General features: G+C 40.5%; 1 protein-coding gene across 3 annotated transcripts; it reads right to left on the bottom strand.

The window, feature by feature from the left end:
• Nucleotides 1-4710: 4710 nt before the first annotated feature.
• On the bottom strand, nucleotides 4711-25620 carry LOC124131967 (trimeric autotransporter adhesin AtaA-like). 3 transcript variants are annotated; one of them, XM_048396452.1, is made up of 13 exons: nucleotides 25511-25620; nucleotides 24559-24696; nucleotides 17842-21506; nucleotides 15972-17766; nucleotides 15165-15185; nucleotides 12552-12593; nucleotides 11430-11468; nucleotides 10479-10502; nucleotides 8890-8931; nucleotides 8719-8748; nucleotides 7157-7174; nucleotides 5894-6005; nucleotides 4711-4857 (listed from the first exon to the last, which is right to left on the bottom strand). In XM_048396452.1, the coding sequence occupies exons 2-12, from the start codon at nucleotides 24689-24691 to the stop codon at nucleotides 5902-5904; spliced, it is 5913 nt and encodes a 1970-aa protein (XP_048252409.1). In that variant the 5' UTR covers nucleotides 24692-24696; nucleotides 25511-25620; the 3' UTR covers nucleotides 4711-4857; nucleotides 5894-5901. The 3 variants fall into 3 exon arrangements, with proteins under 3 accessions (XP_048252409.1, XP_048252408.1, XP_046351471.2); XM_048396451.1 differs by having other exon boundaries at nucleotides 15972-21506; XM_046495515.2 differs by lacking the exon at nucleotides 12552-12593 and having other exon boundaries at nucleotides 15972-21506.
• Nucleotides 25621-26972: the final 1352 nt, after the last annotated feature.

Below are 26972 nucleotides of genomic sequence, written 5' to 3'. Positions count from 1 at the left end.
AACCAAACTTGAGTTTCAAACGTTTTTGTTGTTTTTTTTCTTGTAAAAATTGAAAGCAATGCTTCGAAGATTACACAGACGGTATTTCATTAGAACAACAATGTTCATCTCCCTTTTTTAAGAAAAAATAATTATTATATCATTGTGATAACTGGGGTTATTGGTTTTTAGGCGAAGGTGATGACGACGGACTATAAAACATTGTAAACGCATTTATTAAAATCATTTTCGGCGGAAGAAGCCCTGAGGGGAAGATGCCTCAAGATGGACATTGATAAAGTGTCCAACTTTCTGTCCCTTGATATATTTGCGACTTGTGTCTGAAAAACTGAAAATGAAAAATGTATACAGAACAGAAATACCACGAAAATAAAAAATGAAAAGGAAAATGGTCAACCAGGGGACAAGCATGTGTAAGACATCGTGGAGAAGAAGCTAGCATTCTACGTTTGGAAATAATTTTGAGAAAAGATGCCATGCCTAGACACAAGAAAACTGTTCATCTACCACCACCACCACAACCACAGAACAGTAGCTGGCAATTTGACATTGGAAGTGGGGAAGAGATGGGATATTTTAACGAGATTAGAAAAATTAATTATTTAAATCCTTGTGTCTACTTTTAATAAAAGAAAAAACCTTGTAACAATGTCATTTTTGGGACAGCCAATTTATTTATGTTTTCAAGTGGGCTGAAGCATACATATTTGTTTCAAACATATTCAGGGACAATTTATTTTTGCAATAAAACACCAGCCCCTCACCCCTCAACGTCTTACAGATATAGCTTCATTGATCGGTCGACAAACCGTGCTCGGACATGGTTTGAAAGCATTCAGGGTAGTAAAAAAATCACAAATTTACTGTTGTCCCACTCTTTTAAAAGAATCTAACCAACAATTCCATCATGATCTGTTACTTTAACAAAGGAATAAAAGCGACAAAACCCTTTCCATATTCATAAGAAATCTCTGCCAAAAGCAAAGCCGACTGTATGATTCCGACTATATCATGAGCATGTGTTTCTGAATCATATGAATTGTTTATAAAATGTTAAGAAAAATTTGAAATTTTTAATTCATTGAAATGGTGAATAGCAAACAACAAGAAGTAATTGGAACACTATGTAAGAAGAGAAGAATCGGTGTGGGTTTGACTGATTTGTTTCTACAAATCACAGCTTGATAAACAATGATGCCAGTGACATGTGACATCTAGTGGTCTTTTTTGAGCAATCGGTTGTCTATGTCCAGTTTTCGATCATCCATTTCATGTCAAGTCAGTGAGTTCATGTAACTATTGTCTATGTTTGTCATATATTACTGAGCTTCTGACAGTTCGTGACTAAGCCTATATAGTCATCATCGAATGCAATACGTGACACCGCTGTCAATCAAATTTGACAAATTGTTTCTGAGCGTTAAGCGTGACAAATGTTATCCTACCCACTGATGTATTTACCCATGACTATCATGTATGTCTGTATGTCTGTATGTATGTATGTATGTATGTATGTATGTATGTATGTATATTCTAACTTGTGAATACATATGGAGGTCAGTCGCGGTGGTGTGAAATGGTGTTTAGCGTCGCGTCCAAGCTAATTGCACTTCAATAGCAATCTGCATGCAATTTATTTTGCCGATTTTATGTTGCTAGCCCACTGAGATACAATGCCGCAGTTTTACATGAAAACCCCAATCAGACACAGAATATTGGCTCCGAGCAGACCAGTCCTTCTTTTAACCCTTTAATGGCAGCGCCAGGTATGGTAACAAAAAGGACCATCTTGTAATGCCTTTTGGTATGAACCCCGGACCTTCCGACACTCTACAGCTACCACAAGGCGGAGGCGGTCCGATTACATATGGAACTAATACGTATAAGGTGTTTACGGGGTCCATTGTGAAAAAGTGTCAAAGCGTCAATGGCTAATTGACCCATTGTTTCATTTGATATATTCCCTTAGGGGCCCATTGTATGTCTCGTTTTAGCATTCCCCATACTAAGCCCCTCAAGCTAAATTCTTATGAACACGGAAAGCGTTTCATCGATTTTATTCACATTGAAAGCACAGTGTTCCTAAGTGACTTAGGTCTTGCATGGTTTGCACACATACACGTGCATGCACATTGCCATAAAAGTGCAATAACCTTGAACACGACATTAAACCCACTTTCATCTCACCTTGCATAACTATATACATGCATCAAACAAAATTCAGTTCAGTTCAATATACTAATCAGAGGGATTTCACATCATTAGAAACAGACACATGGTTAACAGATACACGTTTCATATCAGTAATTAAACATCCGTTTGGGCGTAAAGATGAACGCGTATTTATGTTCCAGAACAATCCATTTCAGCGACAATTAATTATTCGAATGATAATTCCTATGTCTAAACATACCCGTAACGATAGGGGAATCTACTGGTAAAAGTAACTCTTTTGTTGCCTTGGTGATCTGTTTGTACAGTAAACATAAATGTCCACCGGTGTCTGGAGTATAAGGGGCGGTCGGGTAGCCTGATGGTTAAAGCGTTCGCTAGTCACGCCTACGACCCGGGTTCGATTCCCGACATGGGTACAATGTGTGAAGCCCATTTCCGGTGTCCCCCGCCATGATATTGCTGGAATATTGCTAAAAGCGGCGTAAAACCATACTCACTCACTCACTCACTCTGGAGTATAATGCACATGGTAAACTCGCTGTGGAATCCAGCGATCATTCACAGAATTTCATGTGGTCATTCCATTTCACAACTTCTGTGGTACAATTGGGCATGTGACGATTTCAAAGAGCTTTATACGTCTCTTGATTGTTTGATCAAAATTATAGCATTCAGTGCCTCGGTAGAGCTTTATGGACGTTCTTATGGTAGGCGGGGCGGTCGGGTAGCCTAGTGGTTAAAGCGTTCGCTCGTCACGCCGAAGACCCGGGTTCGATTCCCGTCATGGGTACAATGTGTGAAGCCTATTTCTGGTGTCCTCTCGCCGTGATATTGCTGGAATATTGCTAAAAGCGGCGTAAAATCAAACTCACTCACTCACTCACTCTTATGGTAGGCATAAAGTGTTCTGTTTGGCATGTGGACAATGCCGGATCATTGGCAAAAATGATGTCCTATGCAATTCCCTATTTTGACGTGTACCATATGATCCCGTGTTTGCTCAAGTAAACACTTGACGTGCCTTTGCATGTCTTTGTGACGAGTGCCACTGATGGGGCTAACTTATTTGCTCGATGATTCATAAACACAATTTCATGATATACTCGGAACCTAACGATGGACTGTGGAAAGTCCAGTGACAATGGACGGGATTGTGTGGCTTTTTTTACATGTTTCCAGTGTCAGTGGATACTTTTACGGAGCTCATAGAATTTTGATCAGTAAACACACATTTATGTGTTCACTGCAAGTTGTATGTATTCGCAGTTTTCTGATATATATCGTCCAAACTGCACACATGGAGGACTTACATTAGTGTACTGAAAGTAAATGCTCTATAACGATTTATATGTGTATTGAGTGTAAATGCTTTATAACGATTTATTTGTGAATTGAACGTAATTGCTCTATTACGATTAATTTGTGTATTGGATGTAAATGCTTTAAAACGATTTATTTGTAATTTAAATGTAACTGCTCTATAACGATTTATTTGGGTATTGAATGTAAGTGCTTTATAACGATTTATTTGTGTATTGAATGTATATGCTTTATAACGATTTATTTGTGAATTAAATGTAACTGCTCTATAACGATTTATTTGTGTATTGAATGTAAATGCTTTATAACGATTTATTTGTGTATTGAACGTAAATGCTTTATAACTGTTTACTTGTGCATTGTATGTATATGCTTTCTTACAATGTACTTGTGTATTGAATGTTTATGCTTCATCACGATATATTTTTATAAATGTACTTGAACTGAACTTGACTGAAGCCCCCGAGTCTCATCATAAGCTCAGCATCATTTATCTTTGCTGAGTCAACTACAAAAGAAATGTTAATACTGCGCCCCACTTTGTTGAAAAACGAATATAATTCTTGACGTTTTTCTTTACTTAAAAGCAGCAAATTCTGCACTTGTACACAACTTAGGTCATTAAAAATTAACATACTGTTTTATTCGTTTCAACAAAATCAGTAATGGTTCTCTCGTGTCACTGCATTTTTTGGTTCATCGATCACTCGATTGTCTGGTTTGTGTTGCGTCAGGCAATAAACACCTACTTTTTTATGCAAATTGTATGAATGGCGGGTACTAGTGGTAGGGCAGGACATGCTTACCCTTTATGCCAAGTGGAATCTGTCTCGGCAGTAGATCTAGGATGGTTATTCTCTTGCATTGACAATTTATATTGTATTATCTGTGAGTGAGTGCGTGGTTGGGGGGCATTTGTGAGGGTGGGCTGCTGAGGCAGTTTTGGGTTGGGAGGGTGGGTCTTTTCGTGTGAGTGATTTGGCCGTTTGTAGATATTATCCACCACCATAACCACCAGGGACCCCATGAATCATCTCTACACAATGCACTCATATGGGAAATCAAACGCCCTACACTCGGGCTCCCCTCTGAGAGAAAGTAACGTTACATGGTTGGAACTACACATTTTAGTTTCAATCAGTTAAAAACATGATAGTTATACCAGAACTTTCCAAAGAGTTTCACACAAATACAACACAAGTTTGAAAATACAAATGACACAGAGTAATTTATTCCACAGAACTTGTACATGGACACAATATGTTTAAGAAACAGATAATCGCATCTTCTTGAAATGGAGAACGACACAAAGGTACGAGGACAGCAATGTAAGCCACGTGGACGTCAACTGTCTGGACACACCTGAAACAAGAGATACTTTCATACAGGGATATAAGTCATAATTGTTTCACGCTTTACCTTTTATACGGGAAAAAACAGTCTTAGTAAGTCTAGCTTCTGAGTGAGTGAGTGAGTATGGTTTTACACGCTTTTAGCAATATTCCAGCAATATCATGGCGGGGGGGCCCAGAAGTTGGCTTCACACATTGTACCCATGTCGGGAATCGAACCCGGGTCTTCGGCGTGACGAGCGAACGCTTAAACCACTAGGCTACCCGACCGCCCCTCTAGGCTTCTGAGACAACACGTAAGCGCAGTAAAACTGTTTGACAGGCATATACATAAAATGGTAAATATATTGTATTTTAAACATAATGATTGCATATCGACTGATAAAATTATTAATTAGCATACTAGTGATATAATTGCTTCCAACATGTTATTTTAATATTCATTGAAACAATTAAGTTTTCCAAGTAGGAAGACCCATCTGAAATGTTTCTGTCTGTTTCTATTGAGACAATTTCGATATTTACGATATATTCATTAAAACCACATTTGTGGAGATCAGAATAGAAACTAAAGTTTTTAATTCCTTCCGCAATTGGATACTGAACTAAGGGACGATGGTCACAAAAGAAGCACATTTCCCACATATTTGGTTCCTGAAGATTAATTGAACTTTTGAAATAAAACCACTTAATGCGAGGTACATATCTGTGTGCCTAGACGTTGCATTGGCATCCATCTCGAATATGTATGAACAAATGCAATAACGTATTATGACCTCTTTCAGTTTAACAGCCTTTTTTAAGTAAGTAGTGTTTTGTGTTGTATATTTGTCTTAAAATTGCAATAAATCAAAGACTGGTCTTCAAGCAAAATTTGATCTCCGATTAAGATGAAATGCCCGAAGGGAAAATCCATTGTTTACCGTAACGTGATTATAACCCCATGACAAGTGGTTGATGATTGTCCAAAAATACCTGACATTTAGTTGCAAGAAACAATTTCTTTGTGAAAGCGATTCACTCAATCATACATTCTAGATACTCACGAAAGTATTCAAAACATTGTCGTTGAAATCTTGATAGACTGTAAAGGCGGAGATCCAATACCGGGGTTTGATATACCGCTAGAGGCCATCATGTCAGTCTCAAATGGAGAGGCTGCCGGAAAAAGTGACAGATTGATTGTAAGAAGAATGATTGACAATGATGACACAGAGAGGATTGTGACTGGTGACTACTTGGTTGTGCGATTGTACAAACACAGTCGCACCCGAGAACTGATATATACTATACTTTCAACACAATAATTGACGATAAAAAGTGACGTACAAAACTGGAGACAGGGCAAGAATTAAAAATTAATGAGCGTTATATCACTTTGACTTGTAACAACAGTTTTGGGTTCGAAATAAAACTTTAATGATACATGACGATAAAGCTTTGTTTTCAGATGAAAGTAGTTCAGTGTACATAATTTGGAGAATATTAGTATATATTTGTAAACTTGTATTGAACCGATAAATATATATTGCAATATACAATCATATAATATATATTGATAAAATTTGTAAGTAATGACTTTAACCGAATAATATGCACTGTAGCCATCTATTTGAATGACATCGTTCATGCCCTTTTCCAAATCTCCACGTATATAACGAGGGAGTACTTGAATTGGTTTTAACATCAAGCACATAATATTATTAGCGCAGCCTTTATTTACTCGCAATGGCAGACTAGCATGGCTGTAAACCTGTAAATATGTTTAGCATCCTCGCTTTTTTGTTAGTATGTATTCCTAACCCCCACATGTCCTACATAGGTCATTGTATTCATTTTGATAAATGTATAAGATACTTCAGACATATGTTAAAAGATATCCCTAGGTAATAAATTTCGGCACTTAAATACAAGTGTGGCACTGTGTAAACACAATCAAATGCTGTTCGTTTTAAAATGAACACAGGATACCACTTTTCTGTAAGTGCAAATTGACGGAAATATATATTGAGCGGTACCTTTCTGTTCCAGGTGCATAATAATTTATCCAAGCTAAACATTACGCATGAATATGGAAAGGGTGACAGATCATTGGCTGCCAAGAGGCTATTTTCCAACTAAAAAAATATCTTCAGCGTAGTAGCAAAATGTGATAATGTATAGTGCCTTTGTTTTTGTTTGCAAATCATCGTTTATACAACATATTATTACAAACTTTAAAGTTATTACTGAAAACAAATTGGATCACATGAGCATTTCCCATCACCATAATGTTCAACAGGTACTGTAGCTTTTAACACAATGCTTACATGAGACGCGTGGCTGCCCTGAAACATAAAAGAAAGTCAGTAACATTTATTAAGGCATGTCTCTGGAACTATCAAACTGCCCCTCCAATTCAGAATTACATGTAGAAACAACTAGGGTGTATAATGTTTCTTACAACAGTCACAATGTTCCACTGTCGTCGTCTGAGATAACCTATCGTATCTAACCCCATGTTTGCAGGAACAGTAGTTTACTCAGCATTTATTAAAGAAAACGTGAGGACGTTAAACTGTCATGATGATTCATATGTATGATGTTTTTACTTGAAGAAGTTTAAAGAAGAATGCAATGGACGGGTATGATATGAGATCCATTAAGTAATAATAATGTTTCCAGGAGGATATTTGTAATATTTTAAACTGAGTCCTTGACTGACGATATAAAGGTGCAAATACAGATAGTACATGTCTGTGGTACTGGGGTCATTGTGGGCAACGGTTTCATTCTTAGGTCTATTTTATTTTTTCGAATTTTTGACACATCTTGTGGACCTTAATGTTAATACTTTTCATTCATTCATTCATTCATTCATTCATTCATTCATTCATTGAGAAAGGAGTGATATTTTACGTAACGGTCAATATATCGGTCCAAATATTTTAAACGAACTTAATTTCGCCACGTTAATCTATTTACATTAACGCAAACTGAAGATCGCGAAAGTGGGGGATGGGTCACGCTCATATGGACCCTGATATGTCTGTAGTCATGCATAGCAAATTGATATAGAGCGGTTACATAATGTCTGTGGTACATCTATGCACAACTTAGATTGAATGACCTTTCATGTGTGAGGTCAAGGTTATCCAATCACACCTAGGTCAAGATTGTACGACACACGTTTGACGTACGGATTTAGTATCTTCACCACGTGGCAAAAAAGGATATTTACCATCAAACTACCAACCTGATAACCTCTTTTTAAAAAAATGTCATTCTTAAGTTCTATCATCGAACAGAAATCTCCTGTACGCATTAATATAGTAATTCACAAGTTCCGTGATTAGTCAGTCGCAAGGTAACAGGTAATATAGTTCCAACTGAATTTGTTTTTCTACGACAACATTGGCATAATATATACTTTGTAAAGGTGATTTTTAAAGGACAATAGAATATATGACCAAAAGGTTTATAAGGCGACTTATTTTTACGACAGTTTACCATTAGGTTTAATTTCCTACATAATTACATGTAAGTTGACTCTGTATTAATTACGTATACGCAGCGATGTTATGGTATATATAAGACACTTAATACGGCTTAATGCTTACATTTTGCATACTTTGTATTTACGCATTTTGCTCTCATTATAAGGACACATTGACAACACATATTTTTGTTGATAATTGATTAAACATTATCGTTGGTTATAAAAAATATCATGTCCCATTTCATGTCACGTTTATGTCCCTCTTTTTTCGCTAATCTCTGGACAGATAATATGTATTCCATTCGGGACATCAACTTGATATGAAATGAGAAGTTCGATTAATATACTCCACATAATGGTTAACAAGGACGCCACAATGCAACATTCACTCACCTGTCGGAAAGGATGGATCTGCATTCAAAGCTGCAACAAATGATAAAAATTTTGATAATGCTTTGTTGACAAAAATAACACATGGTTACAATGTTATCGAAACAAATCCACTTATGTTTTATTGATTTTAATAATCATGTCAGTTTCCAAATTAATATTAAACATACATACTCATGCCTGTAGTCATTCGTAAGCCGCCATCTTGGACCGGCGCTGTTAACGAAGATAATTTGTACATTAATTAGATGGGTGTGTACTGCAATGGAACATCGTATAAATTCTGTTATCACTTTTATGTAACAGTCCTCATGATGTATAAAAGTAGGTCAACAAGTCTCAGAATCCTCCATTTACCCACTCAGGATCAATCACTTATTGCTGACCTTCAATCTCATTAAAATCAGATCTAAGTTCTCGCTACCACAAAACAAAGATTTGAGGACATCCCATTACGGGTCACGTCAGAACGACCATTCGCGAACTTTGACCGACCACTGAAATGACTAACAAGAAGTCGACATCGGCTAATTAGAAAGCAACTTTCTCGTTTCAACCTGGCGACTTCCATTTCAGACTACGCTTGAAAAATATGTTGACACATTTCTCGATTAAAATTTTGAAAACTGAACAAACGAACATTCCTGAATGTCTAATATATGATTGAGATTGTCTAATATATGGTTGAGATTGTATGGCAGTGCCTCCTCCGTTCAAACGTTTATCCCACGGAAGTGTGAGATAGACGATAATTTTGACGGAATCAGTCGAACAGGCCGTAACTGTCGTTTGGAATACCCCCTGTTAACGTTTTCGAGGTTGCATGACTAGAAAACACATTCCGACTGTTACTTTCAAGATCTGGCAAGCGACGCTTTGATTGGTCGAATGAAAGGTCGTTCTGACGTGACCCGTAATGGGATGTCCTCAGATCTTTGTTAAGCGATAAGGAGAACTAAGATGTGATTTTAATGAGATTGTGCTGACCTTGAAAAACGATTTTCTTACTGCGTCAAACAACGATAGACTATCCGAATAGATAGATTCCACAGTAGGTCTTGCTGGCGCTGAATACATTCATATGATACAAATAGTTTAATTCTCAATGTTTACAATTGCTGACGTTGTGATGACTTAGTCGACATGTACTGTTGTGTCGAACTTCGAACCAAATCGATTCAGGCGAATATATATTCGTCCCCAGACATGTCAAGCAATGTTTGTGAAATGTATTTCCTTATATTCTCATTTATCTGGCAAAAAGGATTCCCTGTGGCGTAAAAGGTAAAATTTTGGTGCAAAAGTTGGTTGGTTGGTTTGTTGTTTAACGCCGCACTCAGCAATATTCCAGCTATATGACGGCGGTCTGTAAATAATCGAGTCTGGACCAGACAATCCAGTGATTAATATTATGAGCATCGATCCACGCAATTGGGATCGATGACATGCATCAACCAAGTCAGCGAGCCTTACCACCCGATCCCGTTAGTCACCTTTTACGGCAAGCATGGTGGTGCAAAAGTATATGAATGGATCACTGAAAATCAGTGAAGACAAAGGTGTTCGCGAAAAGGGTAAGCATGTCCTGCTCTACCGGTAGCACCCGCCACTCGCACAATTTGAATAAGAAAGTAGGCGTTTGTTGCCGGACACCACACATAGGTACTACTGCCATGCGACGGCAGCATGTAAACAAACCAGACAATCAAGTGATGGACCAGTCACAGATTGTCTTGAGACATGTTGAATACTTCCGTACTTACCTGACGAAAAGGACGCCAGTCTACCTGTAATAGATAGATGAACACTAAACACTAAAGTCATAACATGAAAGCACGATCCAAAAACTTAAACTAAAGATTTGTTTGATTGTTTGTTTAACGCCGCATTCAGCAATATTCAAGCTATATGACGGTGGTCTGTATGTAATCGAGTCTAGACAAGACAATCCAGTGATTTACATCATGAGCATCGATACAATGACATGTGTCAACCAAGTCAGCGAGCCTGACCACCCGAACCCGTTAACCGCCTCTTACGACAAGCATAGTCGCCTTTTACGGAAAGTATGGTTTGCTGAAGATCTATTCTCTTACCGGGTCTTCGGCGTGACAACGGAGCACTTTAACCACGAGGCTACCCCACTGCTCGATGCCAGGAGGAATAAATTGGGGGACTGATAAATAATTTAGCACTAAACCGGCATGTCAGTTGTGGGAGGATACCCCAAAGTGGCACAGAAGACTTCAGAAATTGCGAAACCGAATGTCATGTCTATGATACCGACAGACCAATAATTCGATGCAAATCCAGCATTCAGATTCAAACCTACTACTAGCGGACCCTGGCATCTGAATGACACATTTCTGCCCCTTTATTTGAAGACTGATTGCACTCTCTGTTCAGATTTTACGCAGTACAGTACGCGTGTGATATGTTAGTGTTTGTTTATCGCCGCACTCAGCAATATCCCAGCTGATAATGAATCAGATAATTTTTAAACCATCGAATTTCGAAAATCCAATGTTTGACATCGTGAGCACCGATCTACGCAACTTAGATACTATTACCAGCATCAACCAAGCAGCGAGCCTGACCACCCGATGCCGTTAGTCGACTCTTACGACAAGCAAGGGTTGCTGAAGACCAATTCTAACCAGGATTTTCACGGGATTGATTGCAAATAATACAACAAACTGATACTTTATGCATACCGAATGCGTCATTCAGCATATTAGCTTCTTGTTGTGGACCTGAAATGGAGTACAAAATGTTAAAGTTTTCAAACAGAATGTTTCAATTTTGATTAAAATCAAGACCACCCGGAAACCACACCGAAACCGTCCTGACGCCGTCTTAAACCCTTCACTATAGATACCTAAAGTAACTTCCTCATGGGAAATCATGTGGTGTAATTAGTTTTATTAACAAAATAAAACGAGAACAAATCCAAAATAGCGTTTACAATATACCACTAAAACTGAAAACATAATTATTGACATTTTTTCAAAACGGTTTCAGAATGGTTTCCGGAACGGAAGCCTGAGTTTACATGATGTGTTATTGGGTGGTTGAAAGTATTGCTATTCCCGTTCTGAACATGTCGTAACTTCTATTCTTTAACATAGCGTTTAACTAAACGTACAGCTATGCCAATCTATCCTTTAACATTAATCTATAGTACGATTATCGAAACATCAACATTGTTATGGAATTCTAATCCACATTCAGTGGATCCAAGCAGCTATTGGATACAAAGCTCGAAGTGCCAAAGCCAAGACCGCTAAGCCACATGAAACATGAGACTTCATTGAAGTGTTTGTCCCAGTACATGAGGCTGGGCTTATCTTGCGATGATGACTAGAGTAGGGCTCCTACCATTGTGAAGCAAGAACTATATAGGCAACCAAAATTTAGTAGGTTATTCATCTTTCGTAATTTTTATATGCGTAATATTTCGGTTCATTACGAATCGAGTAATCACGAAATATTGCGTTTTTCGTCATCCGTTTTTCACAATCCTGAACGATGAACTACTTTGTTATTCGTTTCACGAATATCACTCCTCAATGGCACATGCCATCGTTATTCGTCCCCCAATATATCCTATCATCACAGTTGCTGCTGTGTGATTAATTAATATATCTAAGCTAATAAACTCGAAAAACGACGAATCACTAACTTCTGGCTGCCAGCAAAGTATATGACAATCATCAAAGTGCACTTACCAAAGTTAGTGCCAAATGATAAAGTAGCGTCTAATAAACTCGGAAAACGGCGAATGACTAACTTCTGGCTGCCAGCAAAGTATATGACAATCATCAAAGTGCACTTACCAAAGTTAGTGCCAAATGATAAAGTAGCGTCTAAGGGTGTAGCTGAAAAGCGAAGTATGACAGAAGCAATGAGGTTTGTCAGAAGCAATGAACGTTATCTCAAATCTAATGGCAAGCATGAATGATTGTGTGTGAACTGTTATATCAAGCGTTTGCGGTAAAAGCTCTAACGAGCGAATGTACCCTTTGACGAATCAAAGATTATTATCACCACTTATGAATGCAAACCCATATGTCACATGAACAGATCGTCCCAATGGTATTGCCAGCAGTACAATATGATCTGATGTTTGTTTTTATCAGTGCAATTATATTTCCTCTCTTCATATTTCTTAAAGCATAAAGCTCGTCTAGTTAAGTTATTCCCCTTCACCGTTTTGAACTAATATAGCTCATGATGGTAGTGATGCCGATGACGTGACCTCATCGTATTGCTAAAAGCAAAGAGGCAACGTTACTTGATGTACACTCTCAAAAAACCGCATTGGCTCACTTTTAAAAATGTTAGTGTTTTCAATTAAATAGGCATATTTCATTTAATTTGACACACGGGTGATAGTCACATGTTCTGTAGGCATAATGGCAATACTGATTGTCCTTCACAAGACGCGTACTTCCACGAGGGGGCCATGCTATCCCTGCTCTATACCTCCATGACTGAATAAGTCTACGGATTCTGTCGTGTGGAATTCTTTTCCATTATTCCTACAACGTATTGGCAAGTTGTGCAAATGTAAGCTTTGAGTACACGTCCATCGAGTTCATCCCACAGATGCTTCATCAGGTTCAGATCTGGAAGGCCATGGCAAGACATTGACGTTTGAATTATGAAGAATGTCATCAGTGACACGAGCTGTGGTGTGGTGTAGTGTTGTCATGTTTAAACAACTCTCTCTGTCGGTTGATAATTGTAAGAAGGTGATTTTGAAGAATTTGGTCGATGTACCGATTTGCTATCAGATTTCCCTGAAACACCACCTCGACAGAGCTCCGTGCTGCCCACACCATCACACTTCCGCCACCGAATCTGTCGACCTGCCGAACGCAGTTCGATGGAAACGTGGGGGCACGGGTGGCCCAGTCGTCTAAAGCGCCGCGATTCGCTGTGCAGAGTTGCGTCCCTTGGGGACGCCAGAAACCTATGATTGTGGGTTCGAATCCTGGTTCGCCCCAATTATGTTTCTAGGTTTGTCAGCACCATACCCGTGCTCGTGGGTTTCACCGAAGTGGTAAACGTCTTAGACCTGCATCAGTTCGGGCTTTCCTCCCACATTAAGCTGACACGCCGTGATATGACTGGAATACCGTTAAAAGCGGCGTTAAACCCAACTCACTCACTCCCTCCCCACTCGATGGAAACGTTCATCCTTCCATCTCATCAAATCTTCCATCTCGGCGTTAGGGAAGACATCACGATTCATCACTGAACCAGACTCCCTGCCAGTGTCATGCATGTACGGTGTTGTTCCACCGTATACGCTATCGTCGATGCAATCATCACACTACAGGGACACATACGGGTAATCTGGGTCCGATGCCCGACTGTTGTAGACGTTTCCTGATTGTTTGGTCCGATACCCTCCTCAAACCAGGCACATGTGCTGCAGTCTCGGTGGCAGTAGCATGTCGATGACGCAGGTGAAAGACCCGAATGTAGCGATCTTGGGCAGGTGTTGTGACTCTTGGTCTACCACTTCTCGGACGATCTTTGGTTGAATAGAGGCTGGTATACCGACCCCATATGTGCTCTTGTGTGGGTTGAAATGACGTGCACTGCAGACTGGGACTCTCCAGCTTCAAGACGTCCTGTGGCGATGTTGCTATTGGCAGCATTCAGTCTCGGCATTTTCTCACGTCAAATTAGTCGACAGACGTAAGACAAAATATCAACTTACGTTTGACCTCCAATAGTCATTGTCACTGCACATGATTGTCACAACTTGCACGTACATTCTGCTTTTAATGTCCTTACCATGACATTTCCGTGAAGTCTTATAAAAACTGCTGCATATAGCTAAAAAAGAATAAAACGGTTTTGTGTGTCCACTACACCATTTAACGAACATGTGACTAACATCGTTCAGTCAAAAATATTGCATTTCTATTGAAGGTGCCATGAATAAATACAATCAACAATTCTCTTTATCTTCAATACGTTTTCTACGTTGAAGAGTGTAATCTAGGACGCCAGGTATTTGTATTGATGTCAACAGACAAGCCTTTGTAATGGTCATTATATGTAATAAATAGAGGATATATGACGTACTTTATCGAGACATAAAGCTTCAGTTGCGAGAAAAAAGGGCCTATTGTTCCCCAAACTTGTGTCATGCCGATAGATTACTGCCGTGTCTCCTGTATCTGTCTACTTAAGTTTTACGGATAACATTTCCGGACATATCGGGAACACTTTCATTTTCTATTCAAGGAACCATCAACTCACGACCCAATTGTTTGTGTTACTCGTGATGTACTGTAGCTTGAGCATCATTATATTTACAAGTTTTATTGATGAGGACAGTATCGAGATATGTACTACATTGACCCAAATGACGAACACTCATTAGATTCGAGCCTTTCGCTGTGCACTAAATAACCATAGCATCTGCTTACCAATGTCCGGTAGACCCGTGCCTGTAAAATAACAAATTTGATTTATTTAATTTAACCTTTAAATTACATATTGCAAACTGAAATGCATTATACCATATTTACAAGAGATACGCAATATTGAATTACTTACATTTGATATCGATTACCATAAATGTGTCATAAGTATTTGCTACGGATAGTTATAATGACACATAAAGACATCAAGGCATCGTACAGACTCAGTGAGAGATCCTGGCAAACATAGCAGAAAACTACATTCCACCTCTTTTCTGATGTACTGGAGTGCCAAAATTCATTTTTATTAAACATATTGTTCTAATAACATTATTGTTATAAAAGGATCATATGCTTTTTGTTGTCACTTTTGTTGTCAACAAATAATATTTCTTGCTTACTTATCACTTGACGTTAGAACCACCCGATTGTTTCTTTGCATGACAAATTAACTATTGTAATAGAGTTGAGTGGTCCTTAGCTTCTTTGGGGTAATATATGTACGTTTTTTCGCCAAATAGCCAAAATATTGGTGAAAATTATAAAATTATATGAATAGATTACTGAAAATCAGTGATGGCACCAGGTGTCCACGAAAAGGGTAAACATCTACTGCTCTAGCTGCGCCACCCACACAGTTTGAATAAAAACTATGTTTGTGTTTTGCCTGTCGCCGTACAGCAGTAGTCCTGTCATCTAATTTGGATCTGACATACGAATGACCTCTTACTTTAAGCGGACGCTATACTGCGTCGAATATATATGTAACGCAGCAAATATACTTATTGTTCAAAGACGTTGTCGAAACCTCACCTTGACCGTTCTGCGTACTATATGCAGGCTCATTGAAAGCTGAGTGTCCATATTCATTTTGCAGACTAGGTATTTGATGCTCTGAGAGGGGAAGAGACATTCTGGAAGGTCCTTGTTGTGTCGAAGCGCTAGTCATCTCTTGTGTGTTCATTCCACCAAATCCGTTTATATTCTGACTGTTCATCCCCCCTGTGACACCTGGAGCGTTAAACAATTGGGTACTTTGTATAGAGTTAGATGTCATACCCTGGTTGTTTAATGCTTGAATGTCGTTTGAATTTGCCAACGAGTGATCTTGGAAAGAGTTAGTACCTTGTTGCATTGGTGAGCTGAACACTCGGTGATGCTGAGCAGTGTTGGATCCACTCATACCCATATCGTTAAACATCTGATGACCTTCAATGTTGTTTACTGCAGCCATAGCCTGGTTTCTGTTATGATAAAGGCTCCCATCTACCGATATAGGTGAAGCCAAAACTTGCTGATCTAGCGGAACAGTTGACCCTGTAATGCCCTGGGTGTTTAGCATTTGTAGATCCTGAGCAATACTGGACCCGCCCATGACCTGGTTGTTGAGCATTTGTGGATTTTGGATATTGCCTGATATGGTTATTCCCTGATTGGAACCTTGGAAACTGTCTGCACCCTGCGGCAAGTGCAGATCTTGTACTCTACTGGAACTGCTCATTCCTTGGCTGTTGTACATTTGTTTGTCTTGAAGGTTGTTCACTGCAGCTTGGTTGGTAATTTGAAATGTGTTCGCGCCTTGTTGCATAGGTGAGCCTAACATCTGCTGGTCTAGCGCAACACCGGATCCTGTGGCAGCCTGGTTGTTGAGCATTTGCAGATCTTGAGCAGTATTAGACACGCCCATACCCTGGTTGTTGAGCATTTGTAGATCTTTAATAGTATTAGACAGGTCAATGGCCTGGTTGTTCAGCATTTGTAGATCTTGAGCAGGATTAGATACGCCCATACCCTGGTTGTTGAGCATTTGTAGATCTTGAACAGTATTAGACATGCCCATACCCTGGTTGTTGAGCATTTGTAGATCTTGAGCAGTATGAGACATGCCCATACCCTGGTTGTTGAGCATTTGTAGATCTTGAGTAGTACTAGACACGCCAGTACCTTGGTTGTTGAGCATTTGTAGATCTTGAGCAGTATTAGACACGCCCATACCCTGGTTGTTGAGCATTTGTAGATCTTGTGCTGTATTTGACAGGCCCATACCTTGGTTGTTGAGCATTTGTAGATCTTGAGCAGTATTAGATACGCCCATACCCTGGCTGTTGAGCATTTGTAGGTCTTGAGCATTATTAGACATGCCCATACCCTGGTTGTTGAGCATTTGTAGATCTTGAGCTGTATTAGACATGCCCATACCTTGGTTGTTGAGCATTTGTAGATCTTGAGCAGTATTAGACACGCCCATACCCTGGTTGTTGAGCATTTGTAGATCTTGAGCTGTATTAGACATGCCCATACCCTGGTTGTTGAGCATTTGTAGATCTTGAGCAGTATTAGACACGCCCATACCCTGGTTGTTGAGCATTTGTAGATCTTGTGCTGTATTTGACACGCCCATACCTTGGTTGTTGAGCATTTGTAGATCTTGAGCAGTATGAGATACGCCCATACCCTGGCTGTTGAGCATTTGTAGGTCTTGAGCATTATTAGACATGCCCATACCCTGGTTGTTGAGCATTTGTAGATCTTGAGCTGTATTAGACATGCCCATACCTTGGTTGTTGAGCATTTGTAGATCTTGAGCAGTATTAGACACGCCCATACCCTGATTGTTGGGCATTTGTTGCATAGGTGAGCCTAACATCTGCTGCTCTAGCGCAACATTTGATCCTGTGACAGCCTGGTTGTTGAGCATTTGTAGATCCTGAGCAGTATTAGACATGCCCATACCCTGATTGTTGAACATTTGTAGATCTTGAGCAGTATTTGACACGCCCATACCCTGGTTGTTGAGCATTTGTAGCTCTTGAGCAGTATATGACGCTCCCATGCCCTGATTGTTGGGCATTTGTAGATCTTGAGCATGATTAGACACGCCCATACCTTGGTTGTTGAGCATTTGTAGATCTTGAGCAGGATTAGACACGCCCATACCCTGGTTGTTGAGCATTTGTAGATCTTGAGCAGTATATGACCCGCCCATACCCTGGTTGTTGAGCATTTGTAAATCTTGAGCTGTATTTGACACGCCCATACCCTGATTGTTGAGCATTTGTAGATCTTGAGCAGTATTAGACACGCCCATCCCCTGGTTGTTGAGCATTTGTAAATCTTGAGCTGTATTTGACACGCCCATACCCTGATTGTTGAGCATTTGTAGATCTTGAGCAGTATTAGACACGCCCATCCCCTGGTTGTTGAGCATTTGTAAATCTTGAGCTGTATTTGACACGCCCATACCCTGATTGTTGAGCATTTGAAGATCTTGAGCAGTACTAGCCACGCCCATACCTTGGTTGTTGAGCATTTGTAGATCTTGAGCAGTATTAGACACGCCCATACCCTGATTGTTGGGCATTTGTTGCATAGGTGAGCCTAACATCTGCTGCTCTAGCGCAACATTTGATCCTGTGACAGCCTGGTTGTTGAGCATTTGTAGATCCTGAGCAGTATTAGACACGCCCATACCCTGATTGTTGAACATTTGTAGATCTTGAGCAGTATTTGACACGCCCATACCCTGGTTGTTGAGCATTTGTAGATCTTGAGCAGTATATGACACGCCCATACCCTGGTTGTTGAGCATTTGTAGATCCTGAGCAGTATTAGACACGCCCATACCCTGGTTGTCGAGCATTTGTAGATCCTGAGCAGTATTTGACACGCCCATACCCTGGTTGTTGAGCATTTGAAGATCTTGAGCAGTATTAGACGCGCCCATACCCTGGTTGTTGAGCATTTGTAGATCCTGAGCAGTATTGGATACACTCACACCCTGTGTATTCATCGCCTGGATACTGCTGGTAGCTGTCGGCATTGGTGCATCAATCCTTTGTGGATTTTGAACGTTGAGCATCTGTTGATCCTGGAATGAGCTCGGTGATGCTATATCTTGTGTGGAGTACATTTTGGGATCCTTAATGGTGATTGTCCCTGTCCTGTCAATTGTGTCGTACATTTGTGAGTTTTGATTAGATGTTGATCCGGTAAGTGTCTGAATATTTCCTTGGTTCAAGGGCCCTGTTTCGACGGGATACATTGGTGGGTCTTTGACATTATTGGTTCCAACCAGGTCTAAGTTATTTACCATTTGCGTGTTTTGGATAGATGTGGATGCAGACATACTCTGCGTGTTGCCTCGATTATTGGAACCGATTTGTTGAGGGTACATTTGTGGTTCTTGGATGCTATTTAATCCTGTGAGATCTAAGTTATTTGCCGTTTGGCTAGAAATGGATCCGGAGAGAATCTCTGTGTTTCCTTGATTGGCTGGTCCCGTTTGGACAGAATACATTTGTGTGTCCCGTCCTACACTGCCTGAACCCGTCAAACCCTGTCCCTGGAATACGTCTGGTCCTTGTGCTGATGATATATATTGATCCTGCATTGTCGCAGGCCCTTGCTGACCACGGATAGCGTCTTGCAGGATTGTGTTTATTTGCATTCCGCGTGACCCTGTACCTGTGCCAAGAGGGGCGTCTTGCATTCCAGCTACACCTGCTTCATTCACGACAGAACTACTGCCTGCGTTCATTCCTGTTGGACTGTTGATGGAATTTGGATATGACGCCGCTGAACCTCTTGGTGCATCAAACATTTCATTTAAAACACTGTTTATAAAGTTGTTCCCAATTGAGTGGATTCCATATGAAGGTGAAGAGTCTCCAGTCATAGATCCTGTTTTGAAGCCGTCATTAAAGAACTGAGGATTTGAAACTGTTATTCCACCCGTTCCTAGTTGTCCAACACCGACTGCTCCTCCAGTGGTTCCAGTATTGGGGAATCCCAATGTTATTCCACCTTCCCCCATGGTTCCTATTCCAACCGATGATGCCCCACTGCCGCTTATGGCGAGCCCAGTACCTGAACTAGCTTGTCCTGGTTGTCCCGCCTTTCCAAGATCATAGGCACCAGCACGAGTTTGTGTAAGATCCCCAGCGCCACCTTGTGCTACTGCGGCTGCTACAATGTTTTCTATCCTTGTAGCTCCACCTCCCCTTGCACCAGTCTGCCCTAGGCCTGCAGCGGCAACTGTGTCTGTAACGTACTGATCGATTCCCGCAGAACCAACTGCGTTTGCACCAAGCTGATCTATACCCGTAGAGCTACCTGTGTTCGCAGCATATTGATCGATGCCTGCAACGCCGCCAGCAGATCCTAAACCACCAAAATCAAGGGTCAGTGTAGCTGGTCCGGGACTTCCTCCAACTGTGGATCCACCAGTGGTAGTGTCGAGTGTACCCACGTTTCCGGTTCCAACCAGGTTATTTGGATTATGCATTCCTGCTGTTCCAACGCTAGGGTTTACATCAAAAGCTCTGCTATTTCCATTGTAGCCAAGATCCGCGCCCAATCCTACTGAAGATCCCGCAGTTCCCAAGCCCATGGCTGGTTCAACTATTCCAACGTTATCCACAATAGTTGGCCAGTTTGTTTGTGCTGCCTTTCTAAGAGAATTAGCACCAATCGCGCTAGCTGCAGCAGGATAGACTCCAGCGACAGCTGGATCGGTTGCAGAGAATCCAGACAAAGGAATATATTGACTTCCGGGGGCGACTCCTGTAGGATAAGTGGTGCCCGCCCCAACTCCCGCAGGATAAGTGCCGGCCGCACCAACTCCCGTTGCAACTCCCGTAGGATAAGTGCCGGCCGCACCAACTCCCGTTGCAACTCCCGCAGGATAAGTGCCGGCCGCACCAACTCCCGTTGCAACTCCCGTAGGATAAGTGCCGGCCGCACCAACTCCCGTTGCAACTCCCGTAGGATAAGTGCCGGCCGCACCAACTCCCGTAGCAACTCCCGTAGGATAAGTGCCGGCCGCACCAACTCCCGTAGCAACTCCCGTAGGATAAATGCCGGCCGCACCAACTCCCGTAGCAACTCCCGTAGGATAAGTGCCGGCCGCACCAACTCCCGTAGCAACTCCCGTAGGATAAGTGCCGGCCGCACCAACTCCCGTAGCAACTCCCATAGGATAAGTGCCGGCCGCACCAAGTCTCGTAGCAACTCCCGTAGGATAAGTGCCGGCCGCACCAAGTCCCGTAGCAACTCCCGTAGGATAAGTTCCTGCCGCACCAACTATGGCAGCATCCAGTCGAGTAACTATGGCAGGCAGGGTTCCTCTAGGATAAGCTCCAGACACGAAGGCTCCTTTCGCGACAGTGCCAACGGGAAAAACGCCAGTGGGAACCACTCGAAGTGTGCCAGCTCCAATTCCTGGAAGCATGCTTGCCGCAGATGCGCTCACAACAGGTCGAGGTGGAGGTCTTGGCAAAAAAGCAATTCCTCCTCTTAGAGAAGGTCTAGGTCCGGACAATGGTGGTGGTGCTTGTGAACCGTAAGTGACTGGAAAATAGGAACCTTGCATTCAGCTCCATGGTAAAACATAATGTCATGCATTTTTCTACTATATTTACCATCCTTTATACAGAGGAGGCTTTGAAACAATAAGTGTTTCGCAATCAGCAACATCCTAGCTATATGACAGCGGCCTGTAAATAATTGATATGATGCGAATCTATTCCGATCTTCGAAACAAGATAAGACCGTTAACAAGATCCCAGCCTCACCATCAAATCCATTCTGTAGCCTCTCACTCTTACAATCAACATAGGTTACTTTAGACCACACCGGACCCGGAATCCTTAAGGATTCCCAATCAATTCTTACGACAAGCAACGGCGTGCTAGGAATATATTCTACCCCTCTTCACCTCGGGGAATAATATATATAATGTATTGATGTCCAGGCCGTAATTTCACAATGGTCAGCATTATCATGCTGATCCATATTGATGAGATAAAAAGACTTCCCCAAAGCACATTTCCTATGTTCCTTTACGTATTCGTATAGACATCACACCATTGTTTATAACAGGAGCAAGCGCCCTCCCCGTGCCAATAGTCGTGGCGAATAGATCTGATGTCAGTGTAACGAAACAATAAAATGAATAAGAAAAAGAATATGTCGACTTCTTTATTATGAGGAACACAACGTTTCGGAGTATATGCTTACTCCTCCATCATTCACTTGATAAAGGATTAAGCATATACTCCGAAACGTTGTGTTCCCCATAATAAAGAAGTTGACATCCATATATTCTCTTTCTTATGTGAATCACTTCTAAATGCCTTTCAAAGACCTAATAAAATGAATATTTACAAAACCACCCTTCTTTCTTCACTTCCTCTGTGTTTCATATAATCCTGGAATATTTCATGTCATTTTCTAGTTTTTTCGTCATAATAATGTTACAGCCCACACATATTATTACAACATATGGAATTACTACACCGAAACGTTACACGAAATAACATAACATATAATGACGTGGTGTCCAACAACATACACATTTGGGGATTCCGGATTAGACTTGGTCCCCAACAACCTATGGAAGTCGTAACAGGCGACGCAATTGATTGGATTGTTAGGTCCGGTGACGTGCCTGATTGTGCGTCATCGTACACCGACGGCGTAGGAATGGGTCTTAATATCAATCACTGGCTTGTCTGATCCAGACTCGATTATTTACAGGCCACAATCATCCAGCTTGAAGATTATTATTATACAAAAATTATAGTTATTCCAACCCTGACGTTCCTGCAGTAAACTATGTACTATTCGTGTACGCCACAGATGGTTACTGACACACGAAAAAATGCTTGCCAAGGTGACACGCAGGAAGTTCTTGCTTCTCTACCGACAGAAGGAGACACAGTTGCAGCCTGGGCCCACTTGCACAGAACAATCTTAGTTACAATCGATCTTAGGCGGCTACAATCAACTTTACAATCACCATGCAATTGCCCTATTCCACTTGCACAAACCGATCTTAGGGCGATTGTAAGACGGCTTGGAGTTAAGATCGCGATCTTAGCTAAGATTGAAATCTTCAACGGTGGAGGTACGAATATTTTCAACTCGACTCCTGTCTACAGTTGTCTGCAAACGCGCAAACGTTGCTACAACAAAGGATGTTATGACTTTCCAAACACAGAAAGACTGGAACTTCCAAAAACGCATAGACGGGAAATAAGAATAATGAATAATGTTTCGAGAAAGCAATTGTTTATATATATATATTCACTTGGTATTAATTTTCTTTTTTTAAAAAGTGTGTATTTTATTTTTGCTATTTATGGGATATTTTGCAAAAAATGCAAATGTTCGCATCATGTATATTTGCTTGTTTGATGAATTCTTGTATTTTGTTCTTTTAAATTCTGATATTTAACCGCTCGTCCCCGTCCCATTTGATTTTAGATTTAAACATGTATGATTTGCTCTTCAGCTTGTATTTATTTGTAGATTAATTTAATGATAAACTAAAGACAAAATAACTGACACGAATCTGACCCAAAAGAAATACAGGGGGAGCTCAGCGATTCAACAACATGGATACACTGGGTAAGGTAGATTGTACTCTACGGGCTTATACAAAGGGAAACCACTCCCATCTAGAGTATAAACTAAGATTAGCTGCCCTTGTCGAAAAGGTCACGGACGTTACAAATCGCTTGCGGGCGACTTAGTGTTTTATCCTTCCCTCGTTTAGCAAAAAGATATGTTGTTTCACATTTCTTTCCGTATTGAGTCGGATGGGAATATTCCTTTTAGCTATCGACTCGACAGTTTAACTATGGTAATTAACGATATTTCTGACGTTAAATCTCTGGTGCGTTCTTCATGTTGTTAAAGTGTCGATTCGAATTATAAAGTTTAACAAAATAAAGAGGCAATGTTTGAACGTAAAGCAGATTATTTATGTGAAACAGACCAAGCCTTGCACGCCATTTTGTCAAGTTTATTCAGGGACTACAACGATCTTAGCTATTTAAGATTGGTCCGGACCAATTGTAAGTTTCGATTGTAGCTTACAATGATGTTAGTCTACAATAGGATAGCGTTTGTAGCCGAAGCCTAAGATCGCGATCTTAAGGATTTACAATAATTGTAACGCTAAGGTTGCTTTGTTCAAGTGGGCCCTGGTTAGCCTTGGGATGACGTATCCTGGCATCTGCATCACTAGTTGCAGCCACTCTAGGTCATAACTGTGGCTCTTCATTGATGCAATAGTATCACATTGTACTTGCTCATGTGTGTCAGTAGTAATCACCTGTTACACAGAAATAATATAAAAGTTGATAGCAGGACAGTATATGTTGACAAATGTTTGACACCTGAGTGCAGTTCGAATGTCCTTTATCGATACCTGATTTATTTCCTTAATGAAGAACCATTGAAGCCGCCCATTGAAGCAGTAACTAGTAATATAGATGCCAGATGGCATCTCCCAAAGGCCAACGAGGCTGCAACTGTGTCATACTGTTGACACGGATGCAGCAACTGGGTATTATATCCGTGGGCACGCAATGACTCAAGGGGATGTGGAGGGCACCTGTTAGTGGACGAGTACCAATCTGTTGAAGTCGCTGGAACCCGGGTTGAAATTTCGGTCCATATAACATCCCCGTAGATGTCCGCACAACCGAAAGAAAGACAAGCCACACACATGCTAAATGACCTGCCATGACACCTGCATGACAAAACAAGGAAAGAAGAAACATTATTGCAGCTGTATTGTCATATTGTTCTTGAAACAGATTCCACGCAATGGCGATTGTATAATTGCTCCTTGTTTGAGATGTTTAAATACAATCTTCTTGTGGATTCAGTTTCCGTTCGTTGAGGATTTGTATATTCCAGAAACCACTGCGAATAACTATCGCATCGCAAATGTTGTGCATTTATCATCCACAATTTCGGAAACATCCATCAGTAAACATTCGTTAAACTTTGATTTATACACCCCTGTCATTAAGTTGTATGATTCCTGTTACTCTGCTGGAACCAGAAATACTTCCTTCACTTTTTCCTATTGCACAACGGACCATCTCAAAATACATTAGATAGTCATCTTTGATGGCAACCCAACTTCACTTTCGTTCTGTTGCCATGTAGAAGTAGACGCAAACATTTGAAAACAATATATTTTGCTAAATACATGTCAGCAGAAACATACTGAACAAAACAGTTAGGGATCATGAATAATTTGGGGGATTTGTTTTCATTTTGGCTATGTCTCACTACAAAATTATTCCTAACTTGTGTTGTTCAGTAAAGGATTACTTCCTTTTCATAAGTTTCACATCCAACAGCATTGAATTCCATGATAAAAGTATTTATTTTATGTACGACACAGATGATTGATGTCAACATAAAACAAATCATATAACGACTGTTAGTTAAGACGCATATAATCGTAAGTCAAAGACGTAATTAAAAATATCGCTGCACAGTAATAACAGTTATGCTTCATATTTATAACATTACACAGACATATGATCTACCTGAATGATCTTGACGACCTCTGAACGATAACTCCACTCACAGTCCTGGCCGTGGAAGCTAAACACACTGCATATGTTGCTTTCTTGGCAATTTGTTCAATTCGTCCATCACAAAAATGACTAGCCAACCAGGGTTCAGTATGCGCTTTTACAGAGAACGTCACAGTTTTACTGGTACGTGTGCGTGCTATTTCCTCAGGCAATACAGATCACCATAAAAAATATATAGCTTCGTGACCAAAGTCAGTGAACGCATAACTGCGCTGTGCTTGTTGTATCATTGATCGGGTGCCCCTGGTGATCAATCAACAATATGATGATAATATTTTACGATATAAGCCCTAAAAGGATTATCATCATGGCCAGACACGTTGTTTTAATTCGCCTGTAATGCCTCACCGCAGATAACGGAATGACAGTTATTAGTTTATTTAATTTAAACTATTATGCTTTGATCAGATGAATGAAGACACAAGTAATATTTCAGGGATCTAATATACATGCATGGCCTTAGGCTTCGGACATGTAGCCTCCGAGAGGTGACAAATCGGCCTGCTGATCCTTGGCCTTTAACCTATTTTCAGTACACATAGGATGATCCATACAGATCAGAAAAAGTAAAATCATGGAGTATTTATCCATGCACACCACGGAGAGGTTTCAAATAGATGTGCTGAGTTACATTTGCTTTGCTGATTTATTTCCTTGTGTCAAAGAATGGTGCTCTGATCGCACCTCTTTACTCTGTCACACGGGCACTCCTTCAACTGTGATCGGCTCCAAAAAGGCACACATCAAGGATCACTACAATGGTCTCGGTGTATAGCTAAAAATAAAAGAGACAAAACCATTTTCCGTAATTACAATAAAATCGCCATACCCTTTACCTATTCATAAGAAATCTTTGCCAAAAGCAGAGTCGATTGTACGATTCTGAACATATCATGAGCATGTGTTAATGAATTGTGGCAGCAATACTGAACATGATTCTATATGTGGTGTGCAACATGCGCCATGTTGTGTTATGTGGTATGCAACACGCACCATGTTGTCTTCTGTGACATCGCTGGACATGTTCTGTTATTTGGTTATACTCATGTTCTGCTTTGTTTTTTTTGTTTTATTTGTGTGTGTTTCTTTGTTGTATATTTCATGCCGCTCTTAGCAAAATTCCAGCTATATGACGGCGGTCTGGAAATAACCCATTCGTGATCAGACAATCCAGTGACTGACGTCATGAACATCGATCTACGAATTTGGGATTCGACGACATGCATCAATTAAGTCAGTGAGACTGACCACCAGATCCGCTAGCCGCCTCTTACAACAATCATACGTTGCCTTAGACCAATTCTAAACCGGATCGTCACGGGACCTACTTTGTGACGTACGGCAATCGCCATGACGTGAGACATTATTTATGATAAATAATATAACTGCAGGAACCAGAGTTCAGTCATAT

The sequence above is a fragment of the Haliotis rufescens genome, unplaced genomic scaffold (genome assembly GCF_023055435.1).
Source record: "Haliotis rufescens isolate VD_foot unplaced genomic scaffold, xgHalRufe1.0.p SCAF_15, whole genome shotgun sequence".
NCBI lineage: Eukaryota > Metazoa > Mollusca > Gastropoda > Lepetellida > Haliotidae > Haliotis > Haliotis rufescens.
The sequence above is the reverse complement of the archived record's forward strand: the minus strand, read 5'-3'. Positions and strand labels throughout refer to the sequence as shown.